Below are 23,800 nucleotides of genomic sequence, written 5' to 3' on the forward strand. Positions count from 1 at the left end.
TGTGAAATATGTTAACACCAGCATTTCTGCTTTGAAACTCATTCACCTAAAATGTGAATTCATACAGCCAGGGTTTCGTACTTCATAAACTAAGAAACCAATACCATGAATTTACGAGGCAGGGTTGAGATGCAAGCAAGTAGTGTAGGGGTGGGTGAAGGCAGGGCTATTCATAAATCTGTAGTAGTGAACGAATGCTGTATCATAGAGTTACATCTAAACCACTTTGAAGACATTCATGTATTTTTGTCATATTTAGAACTTAAAATATATGTAATTTTCATGAGCAGTTTAGTTTTACTGGAGTTTAATCAATGATGAACTATAACCCAGAGAAGCAGTTTAACAGAGCTAGAAATTTCTATCATAAAATAACAGCTATTTGTCCTGATAACACCAGTGACCAAAACCTCTGTGAAAAACTTTTTGTTTAAATAAATGAAAAATTTCTTAATTTAGCATGGTAATAGTAACGTATATAGTAAACCTTGATTCAGCAGGTTCAGGCTTTGATAATTGTACACCTCGTCAAAGAAATTTCCTGTTATAGGGCAATTACCCTTGACCCTCCAGGTTAAAGCTTAGCCCTCTTAATCATTCATCTGTAGTGACGGCCATGAGAACGTTCATTTCATTTTGTAAATAAACAACTTGGCTGTTGTGAATTGTTAACATTTCTGTGAATGTATTAACTAACTTGGCTAAAGAAAGTTGCTGTTTTTCCTGTAGTCATCAGACGTTAGTTCTGAAATTTGACTGAACAGGGCGGTAAAATGGGCAACAGGAGCGGAGTGGCTCTGAGGAGACCGGGAGGGGACGAGGCCTTGGGGAAGCAGGAGCTAAATGACTGGGAAATATGCTTAAACGAGTTATTCAACAGGACCATCACAGCAAAGGAAGAAAAGAGATCCAAATACCAGGTCTGTAGTTAATATATTTTAAAACAAACAACATTACTCACTAAATTATCACAGGTTCACAAATATAATATGGTAATAATAAGACCGTCTGTGTAATGCCAGAAAAGCTGAAGTTAGCTTATTCGCCAGCTTACATTTTCCATGCTGCAATTAAATTCTGTGGCCTGTAGATGACGTATATGATTTGCATAGAGTTCATTATTCAAAGAAATAAATAAACAAAAAAAAATTCTTGGTCTTTATCTTTAAAACGTCTCAAAATAGTTATATCACATTAAAGCTGTAAAACAAGAGACTATTAAACAATTTTTCTGTGTAATTTTTAAGCTTGAAGGTCAATACAACTGACTCAAAATTGAGAGAGAGAGAAAAGGCCCTATGAACAGATGAATATTTGGAAAATCTGAATGAATTGGCAAATAAGAAAAAATTTGCCTCATATCAAACACATCTTGTCATTTTAACAAGGACGCCATGTCTATGAAGGAATTGAAGCAGGCGGATATGATTTGACCAAAAAAAGCTCCAACGTGAACCTGGCCTTGATAGGTCAGGTTAGAGAATAGACCATACTACACACTGAATGACAATGCCCCTCTAGCACCTTTAAAATGAAAAAGGTAATAATACTGACCAGAATGTGACTTATCAGATTAAAAGTGTTGTCTATTTATATGTTTTGTCTATTGTTTATGTTAAAGAAAACGACAAATGAGACAGCTGTGAAGACGAGAGCAACAAAAACAACAGCAAACAATGGTAGAACAAGACAAAAGCAACAACGGAAAGGGACCCAAGACTGGTAGAAAAATTGGCAAAAGATCAGTCACAATCCAGGAAGAATTCTTTAAAAAAACACCTCACAAGTATTCATAGTTATTAATACTGTAATTTATACAAAATAGTACTAAGTCTGTACTATTCTTAAAAAATATTTAATAAATAATCTGGGCTTTTGTCCTACTGCAAGCACAAGCTTAATAAGTTTGCTTATATTTTCCCATACAGGTTAAATAATTTTTAATCAGCGCTTGAATAAGGAATAATCTTGAATAAGCAATGCAATGTGTGTATTGATAATGCCCCCCACCCCACCACACCTTTTGAGATTTCTACAAAAATTAGCTAAAACAAAAGGATAATACATCATTACAATAAAGAAACCCTTCGTATTAAGGTTTATTTGTAAACTGAAAATATTACATATTTCAAACATCAATGCAAGAGTTAAACTTACAAATACATTTATAAAACATAAGAAATTGAATTAAATGTCCAAGAATTTATTTGAAGGAGTCCTGGTGGGCTGTTAAAATGAAACTGCTCACAGATGAGACTCAAGGACAATAAAATGATCACCTCCAGATAGAAGGGAGCAATTTGCACTGTGTGAATCCAAAGACAAATCATGACACAGTAGGGGGCAAAGTCCACAATCTTATATATTTGGTCACAATACCCCCCAGACCTCCTCAAATGCAGAGCATATTTTGGCACATGTTAGGGCAGCAGACAGTGGATAATTACTGATAGACAATGACTTCTCTGTGTAATCCACATTGACCTATAAGAGAAGACAAAAAGAGGTGATGTTTGGTGAGAGATTGCCACAGGACACAGTAAATGCACTGCATATTTATGTTTCGCCCTATCAAGGATGCTGTATGCTATTTGAGTGTTGGCAAACTCACCGCACCATGTGCAAAAGCTCCTATAACTACAGCAGCAGGACCATCTTTTGGGACGATAGTTCTTGGACAGACTGCATCACCAGCCTTAAATGAAGTGGCAATACGTGGGCAGCCAGGAGGCAGGTGGTCTGATACAGGGTTTTTAATCATTCTGAGCAATCGCTGTGGGCCATCAGCTGCTCTGACACTTAGCTTATGCAGGAGCTGCACTAATAGAAGAAACAGGAAAATGCAAGCAGTGTGTCAGTATAGAATAACAAACAATAAAATAAACAACTGCTATATGTAAACCTTACAGTGCCTTGTAAAAGTTTACGGTCCCCTTGAACTTTTCAACCTTTTGCCACATTTCAGGCTTCAAACAAAGATATAAAATTTAATTTTGTGAAGAATCAACAAGTGGGACACAATCGTGAAATTAAATTAAATTTATTGGATGTGTCAAATTTTAACAAATAAAAAACTGAAAAGTGGGGCGTGCATTATTATTCGGCCCCCTTGCGTTAATACTTTGTAGCGCAACCTTTTGCTGCAATTACAGCTGCAAGTCACTTGGGGTATGTCTCTATTAGTTTTGCACATCTAGAGACTGAAATTCTTGCCCATTCTTCCTTGCAAAACAGCTCGAGCTCAGTGAGGTTGGATGGAGAGCCTTTGTGAACAGCATTCTTCAGCTCTTTCCATAGATTCTCGATAGGATTCATGTCTGGACTTTGACTTGGCCATTCCAACACCTGGATACGTTTATTTGTGAACCATTCCATTGTAGATTTCAGATCAGATCAGATTCCAGAATGGTCCTGTATTTGGCCCATCCATCTTCCCATCAATTTTGACCATCTTTCCTGCCCCTGCTGACGAAAAGCAGGCCCAAACCATGATGCTGCCACCACCATGTTTGACAGTGGGGATGGTGTGTTCAGGGTGATGAGCTGTGTTGCTCTTATGCCAAACATATCGTTTTGCATTGTGGCCAAACAGTTCTATTTTGGTTTCATCTGACCAGAGCACCTTCTTCCACATGTTTGGTGTGTCTCCAGGTGGCTTTTGGCAAACTTTAAACGAGACTTTTTACGGATATCTTTGAGAAATGGCTTTCTTCTTGCCACTCTTCTATAAAGGCTAGATTTGTGCAGTGTACAAGAATCAGTGTATGACTGTGTCCTATGGACAGACTCTCCCACCTCAGCTGTAGATCTCTGCAGTTTATCCAGAGTGATCATGGGCCTCTTGGCTGCATCTCTGATCAGTCTTCTCCTTGTTCGAGATGAAAGTTTAGAGGGACGGCCAGTTCTTGGTAGATTTGCAGTGGTCTGATACTCCTTCCATTTCAATATGATTGCTTGCACAGGATGTTTAAAGCTGGGAAAATCTTTTTTTTATCCAAATCCGGCTTTATACTTCTCTACAACAGTACCTCTGACCTGCCTGGTGTGTTCCTTGGTCTTCATGATGCTCTCTGCACTTTGAACAGAACCCTGAGACTATCACAGAGCAGGTGCATTTGTACGGAGACTTGATTACACACAAGTAGATTCTATTTATCATCATCAGTCATTTGGGAAAACATTGGATCATTCAGAGATCCTCACTGAACATTTGGAGTGAGTTTGCTGCACCGAAAGTAAAGGGGCCGAATAATATTGCACGCCCCACTTTTCAGTTTTTTGTTTGTTTGACACATCCAATAAATTTCATTCCACTTCACGATTGTGTCCCAATTTTTGTTGATTCTTGACAAAAAGTTTTAATTTTATATATTTATGTTTGAAGCCTGAAATGTGGCAAAAGGTTGAAAAGTTCAAGGGGGCCGAATACTTTCGCAAGGCACTCTATATGCAGCCTAGAGATAAATTTAGGACTGCTGATCAGTTAAATAAATACAAATTACAGAATTTGGGGCAATTAATGTCATTGTCCCTTCTTAAGGCTGAAGCTGTTTACAATGTATAATTAAATATAAAATAAACAGATCTATGTAAGATAAACACAATATAATATTTATATTAGTGGTGTTTATCAAATAAAAAACTTAATCATTAGTGACATGCTTTTATGATCATTCTACAACCATACAATGATATCAGACCTCTGCATTTAACCCATTAGTGGTAGTGAACACACACACTCACACTAGTGATATGAGGCAGTGAACAAAAACAGTGAACAACAGGTAGCCATGGACATTCCTGCTGGTAACAGGGATCAAACCAGCAACCTTCTGGTACAAAGTAAAAATACTATAGTATAAAGTAAAAATACTAACACTTGTATTTTGGGAGGGAGATAAACATGTAGAGTAATATGCATGACAATCATCGCTAGAGGAAACCATTCTTTTGTTTTTGCTTTAATATAAAAAATGAAAAAAAAAATTAATGATACAGCTCAACTCACGGCTAAAAAAAGGACACAAAACAGGGGCTAGCTGTCTGTCTGTGTCAAATTACAACCTCAGCCCACAGAAATAATTTAACCAGCTAATGAAGATGTTAAGGAACATCTAAGAATTAGAACTGTTGCATTAAGAATGAAAAAATATACTCTGTAAATTTTAGCACAGGAAATATGGGACAGTCCTGAGTTCATGTGCATTTCTATATTAAAAGGTATTCACATTTCCAGTAACGGGTTGTTAAAGCTGAAAAAAAATGTCCTCTATATTCTCAACTCAAATCACCCAATAACCCAACAAATTTTTTGTCTTAAGCCTGCTTCTTGATTTTGCAGTACAGATGTGTATAAAAAGTAATATATATGTATAGCTGCAGCCAGAAAATTTGCTATTGCTCCTTTCCTACACCACACATCCTATTGCTCTAGTCCTAACCCAGAAGAATGCAGGGGAGTCAAAGAAGAATGCAGGAGGACTGGAGCAAAAAGCAGAATGCAGAAATGGGAGAGCTGAAACTTCTTGATGTCATCTTATATGATAATTGTTGTGAACGGAGCACATCTGAAATTATGCCTCTGAAGAGTCTTAAATTAATAATGTAAATTTCTTTAGACTTTCACTTAACTGCTAATCACGTGCCATTGATAAAATCCCTGCTCCTCCTGCATTTTACAATATGGATATTGAATATAATTCATGTACTTTTTTTGTTTAAAAGGCTATTTTATCTGTGGGCAACGCTCTATTTTTGCCCATCCTCTCAGAGTGTGCCACAGTCTAATGATTCCTTGGTACCATATTGGTCATGCATCTTCTGGTTTAATTTCTTCCAGTATTTAGACAGCCTCAGTAACGTTTAGGAATTCTTATATTTGCTATTTAATTATATTTGGGGTAATTTGTAGACCATTTAGTTTTGCAGAAGACAATTTCTTTCTGACGATTACCCAGCCTACTAAAATGTAGTATTATGTATTAATTTACCCATAAAGCGGCACGGTGGCGCAGCAGGTAGTGTCGCAGTCACACAGCTCCAGGGGCCTGGCGGTTGTGGGTTCGATTCCCACTCCGGGTGACTGTCTGTGAGGAGTTGGTGTGTTCTCCCCGTGTCCGCGACTCGAAAGTGTCCATAGGTGTGAGTGTGTGAGTGAGTGTGTGTGTTGCCCTGTGAAGGACTGGCGCCCCCTCCAGGGTGTATTCCCGCCTTGCGCCCAATGATTCCAGGTAGGCTCTGGACCCCCCGCGACCCTAAATTGGATAAGCGGTTACAGATAATGGATGGATGGATGGAATTTACCCATAAGTCCACAGAAGCGAGGGAAAGTGCGGGGAATCCGTGTTTGAGGGTTGATCTCAATCAGAGCATTTTTCTCTGTGTGAATGTACACCTGTAGCAGTCCAGCTCTATTCAACGGACTGTCCATCAACATAAGCAGGGACTAAATGAAACAAACACAGTTATTCAAAAATAAAATCAACACCCTAATATGTTTAGTATATAGCAGCATAGTTCTTTAGATGTTATACAGCAGTTCTACCTGATGTGTGATGTCGGGGCGAATATTGCCAGGGTCCCTTCCACTCTTTATTATTATGCTCTTGTGCTGGTCGCAGTTTAGTAGTTCAAATGTTTTACCAACCTTCAAGATAAAGCACAAACTTGTAAAATCACACTCAGCTGATTCTGAAATGTCCAGAGCAATTAAACAAATATGCTTTTTTAAAAAAAAAAAAAAAAAAAAAAAGTGAGACAACACAAAGAAATGAGATTGATGATTGTAAAAACGCTAATGACTTTATCGTTCTTGAGATACATACTTTATGAGTAAAATAATCAGTTAATGCCATGGCTGAGCATTTCCTCTTTGAAATTGTTCCAAGCTGACACTGACATAATAGTGTCAAATGTTTACACGCAGATTTTTTCACAGCATAGATCCTGCGTAGCAGCGCTATTGGAGATTCTGGACTGTACTAAACAACCTTGTATTTTACTGCTTCATAACATAAGGGGTGAGATGATTGCTAATACCTTTACTCGCTCATAATCCACACTATTATTATAAATGTTATTATAATCTGTTTAATGTTAGTAACTTAAGGAGAAGAACACATTCATAACACATATGGAGACTGCTACTTGCACAAAACTTGCCTATAGCTGCCAGAAGTTCCAATCCTCTGAATAAGGAGGTCTTGAGTGTGATGCATCATTCAGCACCTGAGGTTCACCATGTACTTGAGTGACTCGGCTGATTTATATTGTATATTACATTACTAAATGCCTACTCCTGTGCCTCCGTTCTTGAGAAGACCCACAAAAACTCCTCTACTGTGGAATATTAAGGAATATTCCCCTACATGTCAATTAGCATGGGATTAACATGTTATATTTACTGCTCATATTTCAGAAGGTAAAATGCTCTTTGCCTACTTGCAGAAAAGGATCCCTTAAGCGACACCTGAGGGTTTTAAATGTTCCCTTATATATTCCTTTAAAACTGTCAAGTGATGCATAAAGCTCGTTAATTGCCATTTCCCTTAGAATGATTTAGGTGATGTAAAAGCTCTCCAAAAATGTAGTGTTAAAGGGACGTTTTGATATATTGAAGCTAGAATGGGGCGGCACGGTGGCGCAGCAGGTAGTTTCGCAGTCACACAGCTCCAGGGACCTGGAGGTTGTGGGTTCGATTCCTGCTCCGGGTGACTGTCTGTGAGGAGTTGGTGTGTTCTCCCTGTGTCCGCGTGGGTTTCCTCCGGGTGCTCCGGTTTCCTCCCACAGTCCAAGAACACACGTTGGTAGGTGGATTGGTGACTCAAATGTGTCTGAGCGTGTGTGTTGCCCTGTGAAGGACTGGCGCCCCCTCCAGGGTGTATTCCCGCCTTGCACCCAATGATTCCAGGTAGGCTCTGGACCCACCCCGACCCTGAATTGGATAAGCGCTTACAGATAATGAATGAATGAAGCTAGAATGTAGTGAGACCAGGCTCCAACTGCCTGAAAAATAATCCGTCTGCCTTTGCCCCCAGTGTGAATGTTGGAATCACATAGTAACTGTCAAGCTTTATAGTTTATAAAAAGCTTTATAGAGTTTATATACAAAAAAAAAAAATAATTAAATACAAAATGTTTAAATTTTTTTACAAGTGTTAAAATAAAACCATTTTTATTCCAGCGTTAATACCGTGGTTAGACCACGTTTTCCTCCGGTGCATTTCACAAACGTATTTTACTTTTATTTGTTTGTGTGTTCCAAAACTGTACACGGTGAATTTTATATATAAAATATATACATATCTCCTGCTTATATTTTTGTAGGCAGTATTTTCTGATATATAATCTTTAGCTAATCGGAGTATCTTACCTACTGTTTTGTTTAAGCAACTGTCCGTAAAAAAAGTACACTGTGGCAGCAGATTACAAGGTAGCACACAACTCGTCAGAACACCGGCAGGAAAACAAATCATCCACAGCTGTGTCCAACTACTGGGGATGTGTGTTCACTACAATTAAGAAAATAGTACGTCCGAATACCCTGTGTAGTACACTTCACATCGAAATACACGGGTGATTTGAATGCTCCTAAACAATAGCAGTATGCGGTTTACTCCACATCACATCGTCAAGTTATTTTAGTTGCCTTACCTTCACTGTTTCCAGCGTGGCTCCTTCCAGTATAACCACCAGTCGCTTCTCTGTCATTCTTTCGTAGAGGTTTCGCTGTTGTTTGGCTGGTTTTGGTTCATATTCGTCTAAATGTTCCAGACCACGCTTGTCTCCTATGTGAGCCGCCATCCTGCTTCCAGGTCGCCTCTATTTTGCGTCAGATCTAAACCGCGCATCGTATCTGAGGTTCGCCACTTTAAATTTCCAGTAAGAAAGATTTATAAATATATATACATAATTATACACTTAACACAGTTTAACTCTCAGAGGCCCCCGTTGAATTTGTTTGGATACTATATATATATATATATATATATATTTTTTTTTTTACTTTAATATATCTTTATATCTTTATTAAGGGGGGGGGGGTTGTTATCGACCAATAACAGTAGCTCCACAGTCAGACCGTCCAATCCGAAGATTTTAGGATATTTCACCCCAAACCCCACCCCCCCCTTCTCACTCAAGCGAATCAATCAGAGTAGGGGAGGGCGGGACTAGTTTGTGAACGAAATGCTTCTCGAAGTTCTATGTAAGCTCTTGAAAAACAAAATCCCGGACGTTTGTGAAATTCCGGCCGGACATTTTTTTCAAGTCTAAGAAAGAGGACGTTTGGTCACCCCCATATATAACTTTAATTTACACCCCCCACACACACACTGAGGACTGTGGACGACTTTAGGATTGAGGCTTGCACGAAACTACAATAACCACAGGCAATTTCATGTAGCTACACTTGTGTTTGGTAGATTATTTCGTTGTTGTAACAATGATTCTTGGCACATACATTATATACAGTTGAAAACCTTGTTAATTTCCCTTTAAATGGTGCCTCATTAAGGAACATGCATTTGTGGGATAAGCAGTAGAGATGAGTATGTGGGTTGTGCCCATGAACAATTTGCCAAATCCTTTCTGCCAATGCCAAACAGCTTATTCTGCCATTTGGTGTTTGGTGGACTGGATCATTGAAGTTTGAAGAAACAAGACATATTGGCAATTTAACAATTTATTCATTTAACAAACAGGAGACTCGGTAGCGTGTGGCAGAACCATACACAGCCTGGAATCTCTTAATGCTGGTCACACATTGCTGTAGGATGTCATCCCATTCTTCAACAAGCATTTGTCAGCCAACTTGGTTGTATTGGTCACTCTAGCATGAACAGCACTCCCAAGCTGATCCCACAGGTGGGATTGAGATCAGGACTGCTGGCAGGCCATTTCATCCTCTCCACTCCCAAATTCTGGAGGTAAGCTATGATAAATCTCGCTCTGTGGGAGCAAGCGTTTTCATCTTGGAGGATAGGGTTCGATCTCAGACTGTGGAGATATGGGATTGCCACTGGTTGCAAAATTTCTTCTCGATATCACTCTGCATTGAGATTGCCTCCAATAACGACAAGCCTTGTTTGTCCAGTGAGGGAGATGCCGCCCCACGCCATCACACTGCCGCCACCAAAAGATGTTACTCTATCTGCGCATCAATCAGCATAGCTTTCTCCACTTCTTCTCCAGACCTTGACCCTACGATCTAATTGCTGTAGGCAGAATCTGGACTCATCACTGAATATAAAGTTCCTCCACATGTTCAGATTCCAGTGCATGTGTTGCCAAGACCTACGCAAACAGGCCTGACAGTGAAGGGCAGTAATGGCAGGACTCCTGGCAGCTCAATGAGACCGGAGATTGGCTCCATGCAGTCTGTTCCAGATTGTCTGGGTAGAGAGTCGTCAGCCATATCGACCCGCAAACCTTGACTGCAAATCTTTAGTAGACAGCCTACCTTACCTAAGTGCTCACAGGGTGAGGAAATGATAATTTTGCAGCCTTTTTCTAACATCCCCTGTGGAACTTGGCTTTCAATTTGGAGATGGTACTAGAGCTCACTCCAAATAATTAACCAGTCAAACGTGGCATGCCAATTCTTGGAGCAGACACCTACTGACCACTGTAGCAGGGCCCATCCTCATAGGTGCTTCCAATCAGGAAATAAAAAACAAGCTGGTTGGCATAGGTAGAGAAGATTTGGCAAATTTTTTATGGGCGCAACCCACATACTGCTCATCCCACAAATGCATGTTTCCTACAAATGTGGCCCCATTTAAAAGAGAAATTATACAACGATATAAGATTTATTGCCAAGAAGCATTGTTACAACAAAAAATAATCTGCCAAACACAAATTTCTGTACTTTTTGTGCTAAGTTTAGTTATCTTGGAGTGGGGAACTGTTGAAAATTTCCATGGCCCAATTACATTATAGTAAATTTGTGAGTTAGTAAATGAATGATTCTTTCAGCCTCAGGTCCATGCTTGAATTCACAGAATGGTCTTAAATCTGTGTATGTTTATCTTTTATTTGTTGCAATTTTTATGACTAAATATCATAGGAATCAGAAAAAATTATTTCAGCTCCAAAAATTCTACATTGTTCCTAAAGACCATGATGTCAGTAAAGTAGGTATCTGGATGAATTTGGCAAAATGTAAACTTTAAATCCTGAATTAATTAAAAATGATAACATGATACAGCTGTGGACTTCTGGTATACATCAGTTTTGTGACATTTAGTCATAAACATAAGTAGAAAGCTTTTAAATAGTTTTTGCATTGCACCAGAGGCTCTCTGAGGGTTAAACAAACACACTTAAACTAAAATATAATTATTCCCATAAAGTACCATCCAAATCTTCCCACATTTACATCTTGAGTGTAAATCACAGTCATCAATCAGTCAAAATACTGGCCTACAGTTTAGAAAAGCCTTGTTTTGTGATGAACAATTATGAAAATTATTGTCAAATCTGAGGCGTATTCAGCGACTTTAAACGTTCTTCTACTGTATAAAATAGTGAAGAGATCTCCAAAATGTGCATAGTATAATGTTATTTGGGTTCTCCATCATCATTTGCTTTAATAGCCTTGGTGTTTGGTCTGCAGCCACGTCTTTCATGCATGTGGTGGTAAAAAAAAGTCTTCTCAACAGCATGATTTGGTTTTCTTTGGTTTGCTGACTCCAGTTCAGCCTGTTTTACAGCTCTGCTGCAAGTTTTGTCCTTCTCAAACTCAGTAGAGTCTTGGCTTTAACACAGCTGAGGATTTCCCTGAGATTTATTGTCACAGGTCATCAATTTGGGGCAGAAGTTAGAGTTCCTACACAGGACAGTCACCAGGAAGGAAGGTTCAAAAGGCATGAATGCACGATTTGGCCCAGAGTCACAGCTTGCCTGTTAAGAAAGAATTGTATAGGAATTACCAAAAAATCAAATTTCAATATGTGTAACAAAACACTACATTTGAGCCAGCTAGGCCAATATTGACATACCCATGACATTTCAAGGGCAATTCTAAATTACTTTATTAGCATATTGTTCACATTAAAAAATGCAAGCAATGTTTTTATTTACATAGATTAGACTTGCTCACAACTGTGACAAGATCTGGAACCAGATATTGAATTTTAAAAAAGTGATTAAAAAAAACATTTATGGTGTAGAGATACATGCAAATAGTTTTAAAGTGGAAATCCCCTTGAACTGGCAGAAGTTGATGGGTATGGGGTATACCTGAATGAATGAGGTGAGGAACAGATGAATGTGAAAGAGTCCTGACACAGAGGTGTCAGTGGACTGCCTCTGGAAAGCCTTATTGTATGCCTGACAAAAAACATCGAGAAAGAGGGAAAAAATAATGTAAGTAACATGTTGTAACAAGTTCAAAGAAACCTTATTTGAGGTAAGGGATTGTTAAAAATTAAATTAAATAGAAATACAATATGACATCCTAACAAATAACTGTGTACAGGGTTTGAGTCATGGAAATGGACCCAAATGTGTGGCCCAAAATATGTGATTGTAGTTGACACAACTGTAGTGAAAAATGCACATTTGCCTGTAGTGCTATCTCCAGGGCTGAGTACTGAACCCACACTTCCTTCTGCTGAGACTGAGAGAGAGAAGATGATTCAGACCTGCCTGGACCTTCCCTCCTATGGAGGTACTGTAACCACACACACTCACTCTCCAGCCTTGGGCTTTCTGATTGAGAGAGGACTAGAGAAAAGACAGGTGTTATCAGAACAGTTTTTAATATGAAAGGTATGGATTTACATATCTGTGCAGTACTAAGAAGATGACTTACTATTGGGCAGTAACAGATGAAGAAGGTCTTTTGCAATTATGGACCCCAGCATTCCATATCTGACAGCTCTTTAAAAAAAACAGTAATAGGAAAAAACACACACGGTTCTGTGATTGATAGCACTTTCATACAGGATATATAGACTAAGGAATTTTATACAGGAATATAAATAATGGCCCTAACCACTACCCAGATAGCAATGAATGTTTGGCCCAAATGTAGCATCTGCAATTCTCTTTTGACCCACATATGGTCTTGAATGCCAGTGTTGACTCTGGGTGAGTTTGACTTCCTCAACTCAGTCACAGATCCACTTTATACGGGCTACATGCCAGATGTGTTTTGGAACAAACACACATTTGGCCCACACAACACATGTCGTCAAGTAACTGTACATAAGTGCCAAAAGTGAGCTCACATTTGTCTGCTATCTATGTACATAAGTTTTAAAAATAATTTTAATCTGCGTCTTAATTATATACTCATCTTTCATCTTTAAATTTGTGGTTATGTACAGGGTGGGCCATTTATATGGATACACCTTAATAAAATGGGAATGGTTGGTGATATTAACTTCCTGCTTGTGGCACATTAGTATATGGGAGGGGGGAAACCTTTCAAGATGGATGGGGACCATTGAAAAAACAAAAGTTGGATCCAAAATGGGCAACTTCATAATGGCCTCCATGGTCACCACCCCTCTTGAAAAGTTTCCCCCCTCCCATATACTAATGTGCCACAAGCAGGAAGTTAATATCACCAACCATTCCCATTTTATTAAGGTGTTTCCATATAAATGGCCCACCCTTTACATATAAGATATACCTTGGGTAGGTAGGATGGAACAAAGGTGACACAAACAGTCCAACTGGGATGATGACATCATTACCAGAGAGAAATGGACTGATAAGCAGCCTATAAGAGGACAGATGTGAGAAGAATAATGTTAAGATATGGGTTGACATTCTTCATTAATGGATATTAAAGGAGATAGTCTAAGAACATACTGTATAATTGCTGTTGTAACATGTTCAGGATATTCCAGGATTGTTTTGGATTATTCCTGGACATAAAATGTCTCGGAATGCATACGTTATCCTATGTGAGTGCTGCTTGTTTATAAACAAAGCACTTCACAAACCTGGCTCGTGACTAACTAACTAACTAAGAGACAGATAGACAGTTTGGCAATAGCTGTGAATATTAGGTTATATATTTTAACTTTTTTCTATCCAATTAGGAGTTTACAGTAGCATACATACCAGTCTACTAATTTAGACAAATATGAAGCCCCTCAAAAATGATCAGACAAACACCTAAATTCTTAAACCTAATGTATAATCTAGGCAAATGTAACATGTTTGTATTCCAGTTCATTTTAAACCATTTGAAACCAGTCAGTAGGAAATGTTCATGATATGTTGATTTAGAAAGGCAACACTGAAGAGAAGAGCACTTACACATCATGCTGAGCAGTACCAGAGAACAAATCACACATCCTCTTCTGCTGAAGAACAAGCAGCTGCAGATAGTTGGAGAAATAGTCCTTCTCATTTATGATGACCTAGCACAGAAGAGGGGCCCAGTTTGTGTTATACATTTTTGGTATATTTACACATTTTTAATGTTTTAAATAAGTGAAAACACCAGCGTTAATTATTATCAGCATATAATCTTGTAGTTCACTAATACCTCTGCATAGTGCTCATTGAGATCTAGCTGATCTTCAGTGTTTACAGAGAGTCTTGCGTTGAGAGAATTAATCTGAAAGAGAATGAGAACGAATTTCATTTTATCTGTGGTCAAATATATATGGCCATATCAAGGGATCAATCATGATACACAACTACTGTTTGGTTATTGTTTTTTTTTTTGACCTTATTTAAAACCAAATCACGTGTTTTCTCCTCCCTCCAGCTCAAATTCACAACCTTGGATTTGAGGACAGTGTAAATATCATGCATCATCTCTTCTGCCTGTAAATGGGAAAAAGATTTTGAATGTCAAATAAGAATTTTGTATTCTGTATGTCAAATAAGAGTTTTACAGCAAATGCAAATACAAAACTGCAATGGAAATAATTCAAATCACTCAATAAATGTGTGGCTCCATACATCCATTGTCCACCTACCCACTCATCTATGCTTTAGAAATCAGGACCATCATCCCTAAAAATTAAGACCCACTAATGGACAAAGTGAAAGCAAACACTGGATAGATGGATGACAATGCTCATTTCAATGATTGGCCATATAATTATGATTAAAACGAGCATACTACCAACTTTTTTTTATACCTCTTTCATTTAATCAATCAATCTTTCAGTACTTTTAGTACATTAATTTGGAAAAATAAAACATTTAGACTGAGACTTAGTTATTTTGAAAGGGGATGATTACAGCTCCCAAATTTGAAATGGTATTACTGGGTTGCTCAGTTATGTTCTGCAGTGTTTTACTTTTCAGTGGAGGTTCTCCCAGCCTGGGAGAGCTACCCATTCATCTACCATCCCTCTTACTCACAGATTCATCTACTATTTATTCATCTACCAAACCATCTACTTCCTTCCCTCCAGTTTATCTCATCCATCCATCCATCCATCCATCCATTTGTTATTTAATCATGCTGTTACTAGTGATACCTCTTCACGGGCATACTGTTCCTTAATCACTTGACCGAGAAATGTCTCAAAGCACTCGGCCGTCTGTTGAACACAGTGTCTCCAATGTGGGACATCCTAAATGGAAAGATAGATCAAAGTCTTTTACAGATCTATGTGAAACACAGAAAAATAGTCCCACAAAAAAGTCATACCTCCTCTCTACTGCCAATAGCTGTGGAGAAGTTTCTCAGGGTCTGAGTGAATCTGGAGTCCATGGCAGGGATAAGTGTTTGTAGAAGAGTCAGAATCATATACATATGAAGGGAATCACTGCAAACGAGTTTCACACAAACATTTTCAAAAAATATTTACTGTAACAGCATTGGATAAAAGCGAACAAATGCCAAATGTAAAAATAGTTTATATTTAGTTGAGAGGCGGTATCACTCACCTGCCCATTGTCTCATGTTTAATTTTCCAATCGCTGATTGTGTGGGACAAGTGCACGATATATGGGAGATTATGCAATAAAACGAAATCTGATTGGCTGACAGAATAAGGATGAAAAATGGCCTGTAAAGATTTGAGCCAATCAATAGCAGGGGCCAGCAACTACAGAGAGAGGGAGAAAGCATAATGTTCAAGAATTAATGCTCCATAAAACATAGGCACCATGTTTTATTTAGTTCAGCATCAAACGTTTGCTTTAACAATAGAAATAAACACTCACTTGAAGCTTTTGAATGGTAATTCTATGATAAAGGAGTTTTTGACTGAGGCGATAGGTAAGAGGAGATGTAGCTGTAACCAGAGTTGAACACAGAGACATATACAGGCCACAGTGTTGAGAGAAGGGAACATTGAATAGATCCAAGAGCTGTTTACAGAATGAGTAGAATGGACGCAAAGACTGAGAATGAGAAAGAGAGGGATATTATCACAGATGGTCCATTAGTGTCTAAGTTAAATTATATATGTTTTGACTATAATAGATAAATAAAATATTTCAGATGTTAAATAGAGTTGTCAAAACAAGTCAAAAGCTCAAGTACCTGTGGGTTAATTATGGATCTGTTTGTATTACTGTTCCAGTCTGTAGGGGTTGGAAAATCTGGTTGATCAATCTGTGGAAATGCCACAGTTAAATCAATACATCTGGAGTATAATACTTAAATAATACTTAAATAAAAGAGACTTGGCATGTAAAAATCATTGTAGAACATAGAACATCTATCTATACTTGATATTACTATAATATTATATTCGGTACTACAATCAAATAGTATAAATATTGTAAAACTGCACAGGCCTGCAATGCAAATGCATTTCTATGAACATATGCAGATTATGTGAGCTGATTGTGTTTTTGCAGAAACTGTCACATACCTGTATGTAGTTCTGGCTCCCATTACCATGCAACTCTCTTCTGTCAGGCCCCACATACACACTGAAGAAAGGGAAGGTGTTGTACTTGGACATTAGCAGAGTTAGAGTCTCGTTAAAATCTGTCGGAGTCGATCTCCTAGACACAACCCAGCCTCCAAGCTGCAGGGTCACACCAAAACTCACAGCTTTATTCCTTCTGAATTTAGTAAAATTTATAACAACTAACAACATTGTTCAAATTTCCTCTCGAAAAATTCTCGTTGAACAATGTGTGTGTGATTTACCTTCTGAATGAGTGCAAGGAAATTTTCTGAGTTCAGACTCTCTTTATTTTTGAAGTCTCTGCAGGTGTTATAGAACCTCTGTGCTTTCTCCTTCACACTTTTCATAGAAACATTCCTCACAGGCGACTCTAATCACACAATAGGACATGACAGAAAGCAAGGGTTAAAGATTGAATATGTTATATAACATACCTTTTAGATTGGATTAGTTAATATTTTGCTTGTAGCACTTACTACAAAGCTACTGTGTGCTCATGTCCATATTTTGTAAGTAATACAGTATTCTTTAATATAAAGTAAGAGAAATTGATGTAATCTACAAAATAAGGTGATAAAGAACAATATACATGGAGATATTTCTGAGTACTTAGGGTACTAGTGATTTTATTTGACAGTAAATTCTAGAGGTTAATGTATTGCCAAGGTGTGGTAGAAATATATTGGTGAGGTTTTCTTGCGAGGGAGAACATACTATAGATGTTGTGTAGATATTGTAGATTGGCTTCTCGTAAAGTATCCGTAGGTGTGAGTGAATGTTGCCCTGTGAAGGACTGACACCCCTTCAGTGATTGCGCCCAGTGATTCTGGGTAGGCTCCGGACCCACCACAATGAATGAATAATTAACAAGTAGAGGATTCCTATTAGTCCATTCATCATTACATTTTCACTGCTGTGTTTATGTAGTAAACTAAAAATGGACAAAAATAGACAGCAAGGACATAAGCATATAAAAGTGTTGTAATGCTAGTTAGGAGAGCGGTGGGTGTGGGACACCAGACCTCACTGTTAAGCTTTCTGGTGGCATTGTGGGCTTAATTTGGCAACAACTAGCAATGTAGTGGGTGTTTTGAGTACAAATGAAATAAATGGGCTTGGCCTAATGTATAATCTTAATTATTAGCTGGAAAAGACAGTGACCGATTATAATGGAAGTGTTTATCGGATTGTAAACGGCTACAGCAACCTTAAACGCTAGGTGTAGGATAATATTTCAGAGCTAAATGTTCAATAACAGAAATTATGTGGTTGCTGGTAAAAAAAGAGGATGTGCTAAACCCTATGTCTAATATACTGGCACAGAATATTTTACTTATCCCGTGTATAATTACAATTCCAATCCAACTTCAATTAATGTAGCAGATGTGTGTGTTAAAGAGCCTTACACCATATTTGCATAATGGATGTGTAATTGCATCTAATTAGCATTTAATCTAGTTTCCAATATTACTAAATTTATAAAGCATGAGGTATATTTTGTTTTCAGTATGTATTGTAATGTATTTTAAATTTGTAATATATAGACATCATAATAATTATTACAAAACTTTCCTTCAAAGGTTATTAATTACAGGGATATTTAAGGAAAACTCATGGAAGTGCTAGAAAAATGCAAGGGCTAGAAGTGTAGAAGTGCAGACTGACCAATTAAATGTTTACAGAGAAGGTTATTGACCAATAACGGTAGCTCTACAGTCAGACCGTCCAATCCGAAGATTTTAGGCTACTTCTCCACGCCCCCTTCTCACTCAAGCGAACCAATCGAAGTAGGGGAGGGCGGGACTAGTTTGTGAATGAAACGCTTCTCGAAGTTCTATGTAAGCTCTAGAAAAACAAAATCCCGGACGTTTGTGAAATTCTGCCTGGACATTTTTTAAGTCTAAAAAAGAGGACATGTCCGGGTAAAAGAGGACGTCTGGTCACCCTAAGCCAGGAGTCGGAAACCCGCGGCTCTTTGATCCTTCTGATGCGGCTCAGCTTTTGAAAATAATTAATGAGAATTTAATTTAAATGTGTTTTATTTTGGTTCGTTCATTTTCAAAATGTAATTCTATGAAGATTATGACGATCTTGTAACATCTAAAATATTTTAATATTTAATATTTAAAATATTTTTGTCGCTCTTAATACACATCACAACTTCCAATGTGCGACACCCGCCAGTGTGCGGTTTCTTGAACTTTTTAACAGCTGAGAGACAGAATAGAGGACGGCAGTTTTGTTTGCTGCCAGTGGATAATTTAAGTTTGGCGTTTTTTCCCAATTACTACAAGGACTCAAATAGACATTGAGTATTTTACTTAACCGTCAACCCAACGTCTTTTTTCGGAGTTAAATGTGTTTTATTGCATGCAGAAATGTTATTTCATTTTCTCTGCAGTCGTTCATTGATTTCATAAATGTCACACAGTATAGTTTGTTTATACATAGCACAAAGGCAAAAAAAAAAAAAAACCCTGTTATGCGCAGTGTTATTTCATTTAAAATTTCAAAAGGGTTTTGTGGCTCCCAGTGTTTTCTTTACTGTGTGAAATGGGTCCAAATGGTTCTTTGAGTGGTAAAGGTTGCCGACCCCTGCCCTAAGCAATCTGTAATATTGACACCAAGCGTTTAAAATCGGCACTATATTACAGTTTAAAAACAGTGCAAAGAGCTGTGTGCCTCCTCTGAACAAGAGACAAGTTTAAGAACTTGGGCCATATCAACACAGAGTAGTGTTCATCATTTCACAAAAACATCTATCTATGCAAAAAATGTGAACACGTGGCCGACAATTCCCTGCATTTACAAGTCTTTACTCTCCAAATCCACCATTAAAGAGGCAGATCTTTTCGTATTTTTATTGTCAAACATTTCACTCCACCTTACATGTGTCCGTTACGAATCTTATTGGCGTTACGCATACGGCAGATTGTTGAATTCCACCTTACGTGCTGAAGCTAGTGCTATAGCCTTTGAAACTTTGTTTAAACTCGTTTTGAAACACTTCTTATTTCCCATTTTATTCATTTGAAGCACACGACCATATATATAATGTCTATATATATAATATAATATATATAATGACCAATGTATATAATGTCACTAAAACATTTGCATACCACTAAAATGCTTTTATTTGCTGTGTACTACCAAGCTTGATTTCTCCATTCCACCTTAAATAGGTGAATTATACAAAGCGTTTCAAACAGTTTTTTACTAGTTAATTTGTTTAAAATACACACACACCACGGAGAAACACTCATGAATCTGCATCCATTTTTTAAAAAACAAACAATGGTATTTGCACTTTTCAATCATGTTATTAACCTTCATCGCATAAAACACACAAAACACAGTCCTAACACCTTTCAAATGTCGCTATGCCTCACTTTCTTTATATAAAACACGCAACCTATGGTGTTTACTCCTTTTAATCTATTCACAGGCATCTGTACTATTATATTTTGTCAGAAATAAATCACCTGTTACCTGTTCAGGAGTAAATTAGCCAGCTCTGGCTTGTAAACTGCCTCCACTTTTCTAACACATAATACACACAATATTTCTTCTCATTTTACTCCATCTCTGGTCATGGAGATTTTTAGAAGGGCAGTGGGGTTTTTTGGGTGTGGTAAACTATAACATGAATTAACTGTTTTCTTGATCATTTCATAGCTGCGAGGCTCTGTGGACCTGGCCACAAGGTGGACTATAAAATGATTTGACAGAGGGCGTGATGATAGGCAGGACCTCAGAGGGCGGGATCATATGATCTCCGGTCCGAACTGGGCACTTCTCAAGGAGAATATACTGCTTTAGCAATGCTGGGAGAGGCCGTAGTGTTTTAGCTTTGACTGTTTCCTTAATCTATGACTACACACCCTGGACATTTTATGACTAAGTACAGTAAATAGCCCACAGATTGCTCCTTTAAGTTTCATCTATGAATTTTATGTAAGCCCCAAGACTCAGACTTGGACTTGAACATTGCTAAAACTTTGGTTTCCTCTGGTTAGAGTTGTCTAACCAAGTCCCAGAAAGAAAGAATCTGTGTCTCACCCAAGATTTCTTTTATTGTGTGGAGCAAAGCAGTGCGTCTATCTGGTAACCTGTCAGCCGTTTTGTCTCTGTGACTTTCATTTTCTGCTTCCTTGTTCACTCTCCTTCCTCCGCCTGCCTTTCCTCTGTCTGTCCATCTCCTGTCCAGTCCAGCAGTTAGGTTGTTGGAGATGACCCTGCCCCTCTGCCTGCCTCTGCTGAGACTCACACTCTCTGCCCCACAGGTAAAAAGAAAGTAATCGCAGGGTCGAGAAAAAGGGTCCATGATAGCAGATAAATGTTCTGCTACTTTCAAACAAGCAGGAGAGGTACAGGGAACTGGGGCTGGAGGAAAATGGACAAAAGGAAAGATTGTGAAATCAAAGAAAACCTGGAGAAAATATGACAGGCACAAAAAATAAAAGAAAAACACATGGAACACAGAAAGGCTACACCTATACACTATATATGACCAGGGAGTTTGTCTGCCTTTGTTGCAGTTATAGCCTGTCCAGTTTTAGAAATGTGTTACACTAGAATATAGAACATTTCAAGAATATCAGGGAGCTCATATAGTAAACGTGGCTTATTAGTTCTGGATCACAAATGTTATTAAATCTGAAACTTTGGATGATGCTCCTTCACTCCAGAGAACACAGTTCCACAGCCCCAAAGCCCAATTCTGGGGGTATTTATATATAACTGACTGTTGACAGTTCCCAGATCTCTGATAGACATGGGCCTAATCTGTGTCACTTTTGGCACAGACTAAGCGCAAACAGAGTTACGACACTAGGAAGGGCTTTGTGGGACAGACATAGGCTCACTGCCATGATCCAGGCTTGACTTGGGATACATCACGTGTTGTTTAGGCCAGGCATGTGGAGTGGTGCACAATACACCTAACATTTGGCCCATATAAGTGGCTGATTTGAGGAAGTCAGACTCCCCTGAGTCAGCACTGTCATTCAAGGCCAAATGTGGGTCATAAGAGAATGGCAGATGCAGACCATATTAGAACCAAACATTCACGGCAATCTGGGTTGGCCTTAAACTTTATGCTATCTTGCGATTATACAAGACATGGTTAGAAAAATAAACCATGAAAGTTCCAGAAAGTTCAAAATATCTAATTTTTTTCATTTCAAGGAGGCATTAAGATACAGTTGGGCATAATGTAGATTATGTTGCTAGCAAGATTACCCAGTTTTTCTCAATCTTGTCCTCATGGTCCTCTTTTTACTTTATTCCTATATTGGAATTGAGCAAAAAATGTGGAATAAAAACCCCATGAGGAGCAGTTTACAAGACCCTGTGCTGAGTCAGGGGTCATTTATAAACAAAGGCTCAAACGTCCTGCATGTGTAACTTCTTATTGAGCAAAGGATCCCTTTCTGGATAAGAGGGTGGACCCTATTATGCCATCACCAAGGTTTGTGACTTACCTTCACTAGTCTTCCTCTGGGAATAGAAACCCAAGCATATCAAAGTGCCGATGAGGGCGGAGACAAAAAGGACCAATAAGAATTTTAGCCACAGCCTCTTGACCAATGACTTTGGCTGTTCAGTCTCTGGTTGCTCTTGTGAAAGCTGGAAAGTTACCTGAAGAGGGGCCAAGAGTTGGTAGAGTATATTGTCTTGTTATATGCTTTGATGTTATCATTATTAAAGCCTGATAACATGCTGTTAAGAAGTGTTTTAGAGTTGCACATGCCTCAACAAAATAGCAGATGAGTTTATTCCTTTTTTTTTTGTAATGAAATACACATTGTAATAATTAGTCAAATCATGAGGAATGCAGCAAACATTTTGTGTGATCGTATTTCTGCCTGAAACATTTACAGCAGGAAACTGAGCAAATGGAAAACACAACATATTAACAACTGCCTTTAACAGACTGTTTTATAAAAGACTTGAGTCTTTCAAGACACAGCTTTTGCTAAACATTTAAGTTTGGACAAAAAAACAAAAACAAACAAACAAAAACAATCCCTAGAAATGAAGCTTATTCTAGTTATTGGTAGCACAAACATGTACTTCTGGTTGAATTTATGGTTTCTTAACAGCTGTACCTCCACAACAGAAGAGTTTTGATCCATCTTGTTCTTCTTCACGTGCTTTCAAAAGCTCCTGCTCACATTTGCACCCTTTCTTTCTTTCATCAAAATCCTTCTTTCCTCTATCACTCCCTCCGTCAGCCTTGCAGTCGTCTGCCTTCTATCACTCTTCATCACCCTCACTGTTCCCTCCTTCATTCGCTGATAGTGACCTGGCCCCTTCCCAGAGAGCCCTCTCTACTTCTCCTTCTCTCTCTCTCACTCTCTCTCTCTCCCTCCGTCATGCCATCTGGCTCTCACCTCAGCCCTGTGAGGGTATATGTGAATTAGATAATGCGTGCCTGAGAATTAGTAGTTCATCTGACAAGAAACAACCCGCCCTCCCCCCCCAAAAAAAAAACAAAAAAAAACAACCCCACACACACACAAGTGCAAACGTGGTTTAGAGGTTAACACAAGTGCCATAGCCTCCAGTAACAGTAAACAAATGATGGAGTTATTACTTTTTGTTCTTTTTTAATACAGAGTGATCTTCTTCAAGGTCAGTTAAGCTGAACTGAACCACTCTTTCTCTCTCTCTCTCACACACACACATACGTCGACACTGTGTGCTATCAGTAGAGTGTGAAGCTGGTGTGAGCTGATAGAAGTAGAGGAGACGTCCGAGAGGTGACACACCACGTCACATGATGCATGGGAACTAGTACGTTCAGTCACTCCTCCCAGCCAAAAATGTTTACAAAGAGATAGAATGTAAGAGGCACCCAGTAGACCCAATAGGCTCCTCGGGTTTCTCTTGTTCCTGGAACCACATCTATCAAGCAGATCCAGGACCAACAACCATCATATCCAATCAGT

At 38.4% G+C, this 23,800-nt stretch overlaps 2 protein-coding genes across 3 annotated transcripts; both read right to left on the reverse strand.

Annotated features, from left to right (window-relative positions):
* Nucleotides 1-2,105: 2,105 nt before the first annotated feature.
* Nucleotides 2,106-8,880, reverse strand: emg1 (EMG1 N1-specific pseudouridine methyltransferase). The gene is made up of 5 exons (XM_066683048.1): nt 8,653-8,880; nt 6,545-6,646; nt 6,304-6,445; nt 2,612-2,820; nt 2,106-2,484 (listed from the first exon to the last, which is right to left on the reverse strand). Exons 1-5 carry the CDS (start codon nt 8,800-8,802, stop codon nt 2,371-2,373), a joined length of 717 nt encoding a protein of 238 aa, XP_066539145.1. The 5' UTR covers nt 8,803-8,880; the 3' UTR covers nt 2,106-2,370.
* A 73-nt stretch (nt 8,881-8,953) lies between these two features.
* kel (Kell metallo-endopeptidase (Kell blood group)) lies at nt 8,954-23,568 on the reverse strand. 2 transcript variants are annotated; one of them, XM_066683046.1, is made up of 19 exons: nt 23,446-23,568; nt 22,958-23,249; nt 22,331-22,487; nt 20,907-21,230; nt 17,087-17,214; nt 16,803-16,961; nt 16,469-16,540; nt 16,147-16,326; nt 15,868-16,028; nt 15,629-15,746; nt 15,456-15,551; nt 14,692-14,790; nt 14,507-14,578; nt 14,275-14,378; nt 13,640-13,729; nt 12,815-12,882; nt 12,560-12,726; nt 12,241-12,330; nt 8,954-11,901 (listed from the first exon to the last, which is right to left on the reverse strand). In XM_066683046.1, exons 2-19 carry the CDS (start codon nt 22,982-22,984, stop codon nt 11,758-11,760), a joined length of 2,256 nt encoding a protein of 751 aa, XP_066539143.1. In that variant the 5' UTR covers nt 22,985-23,249; nt 23,446-23,568; the 3' UTR covers nt 8,954-11,757. The 2 variants fall into 2 exon arrangements, with proteins under 2 accessions (XP_066539143.1, XP_066539144.1); XM_066683047.1 differs by having other exon boundaries at nt 12,566-12,726; nt 23,446-23,566.
* Nucleotides 23,569-23,800: the final 232 nt, after the last annotated feature.

Source organism: Hoplias malabaricus, chromosome 10, assembly GCF_029633855.1.
Source record: "Hoplias malabaricus isolate fHopMal1 chromosome 10, fHopMal1.hap1, whole genome shotgun sequence".
NCBI lineage: Eukaryota > Metazoa > Chordata > Actinopteri > Characiformes > Erythrinidae > Hoplias > Hoplias malabaricus.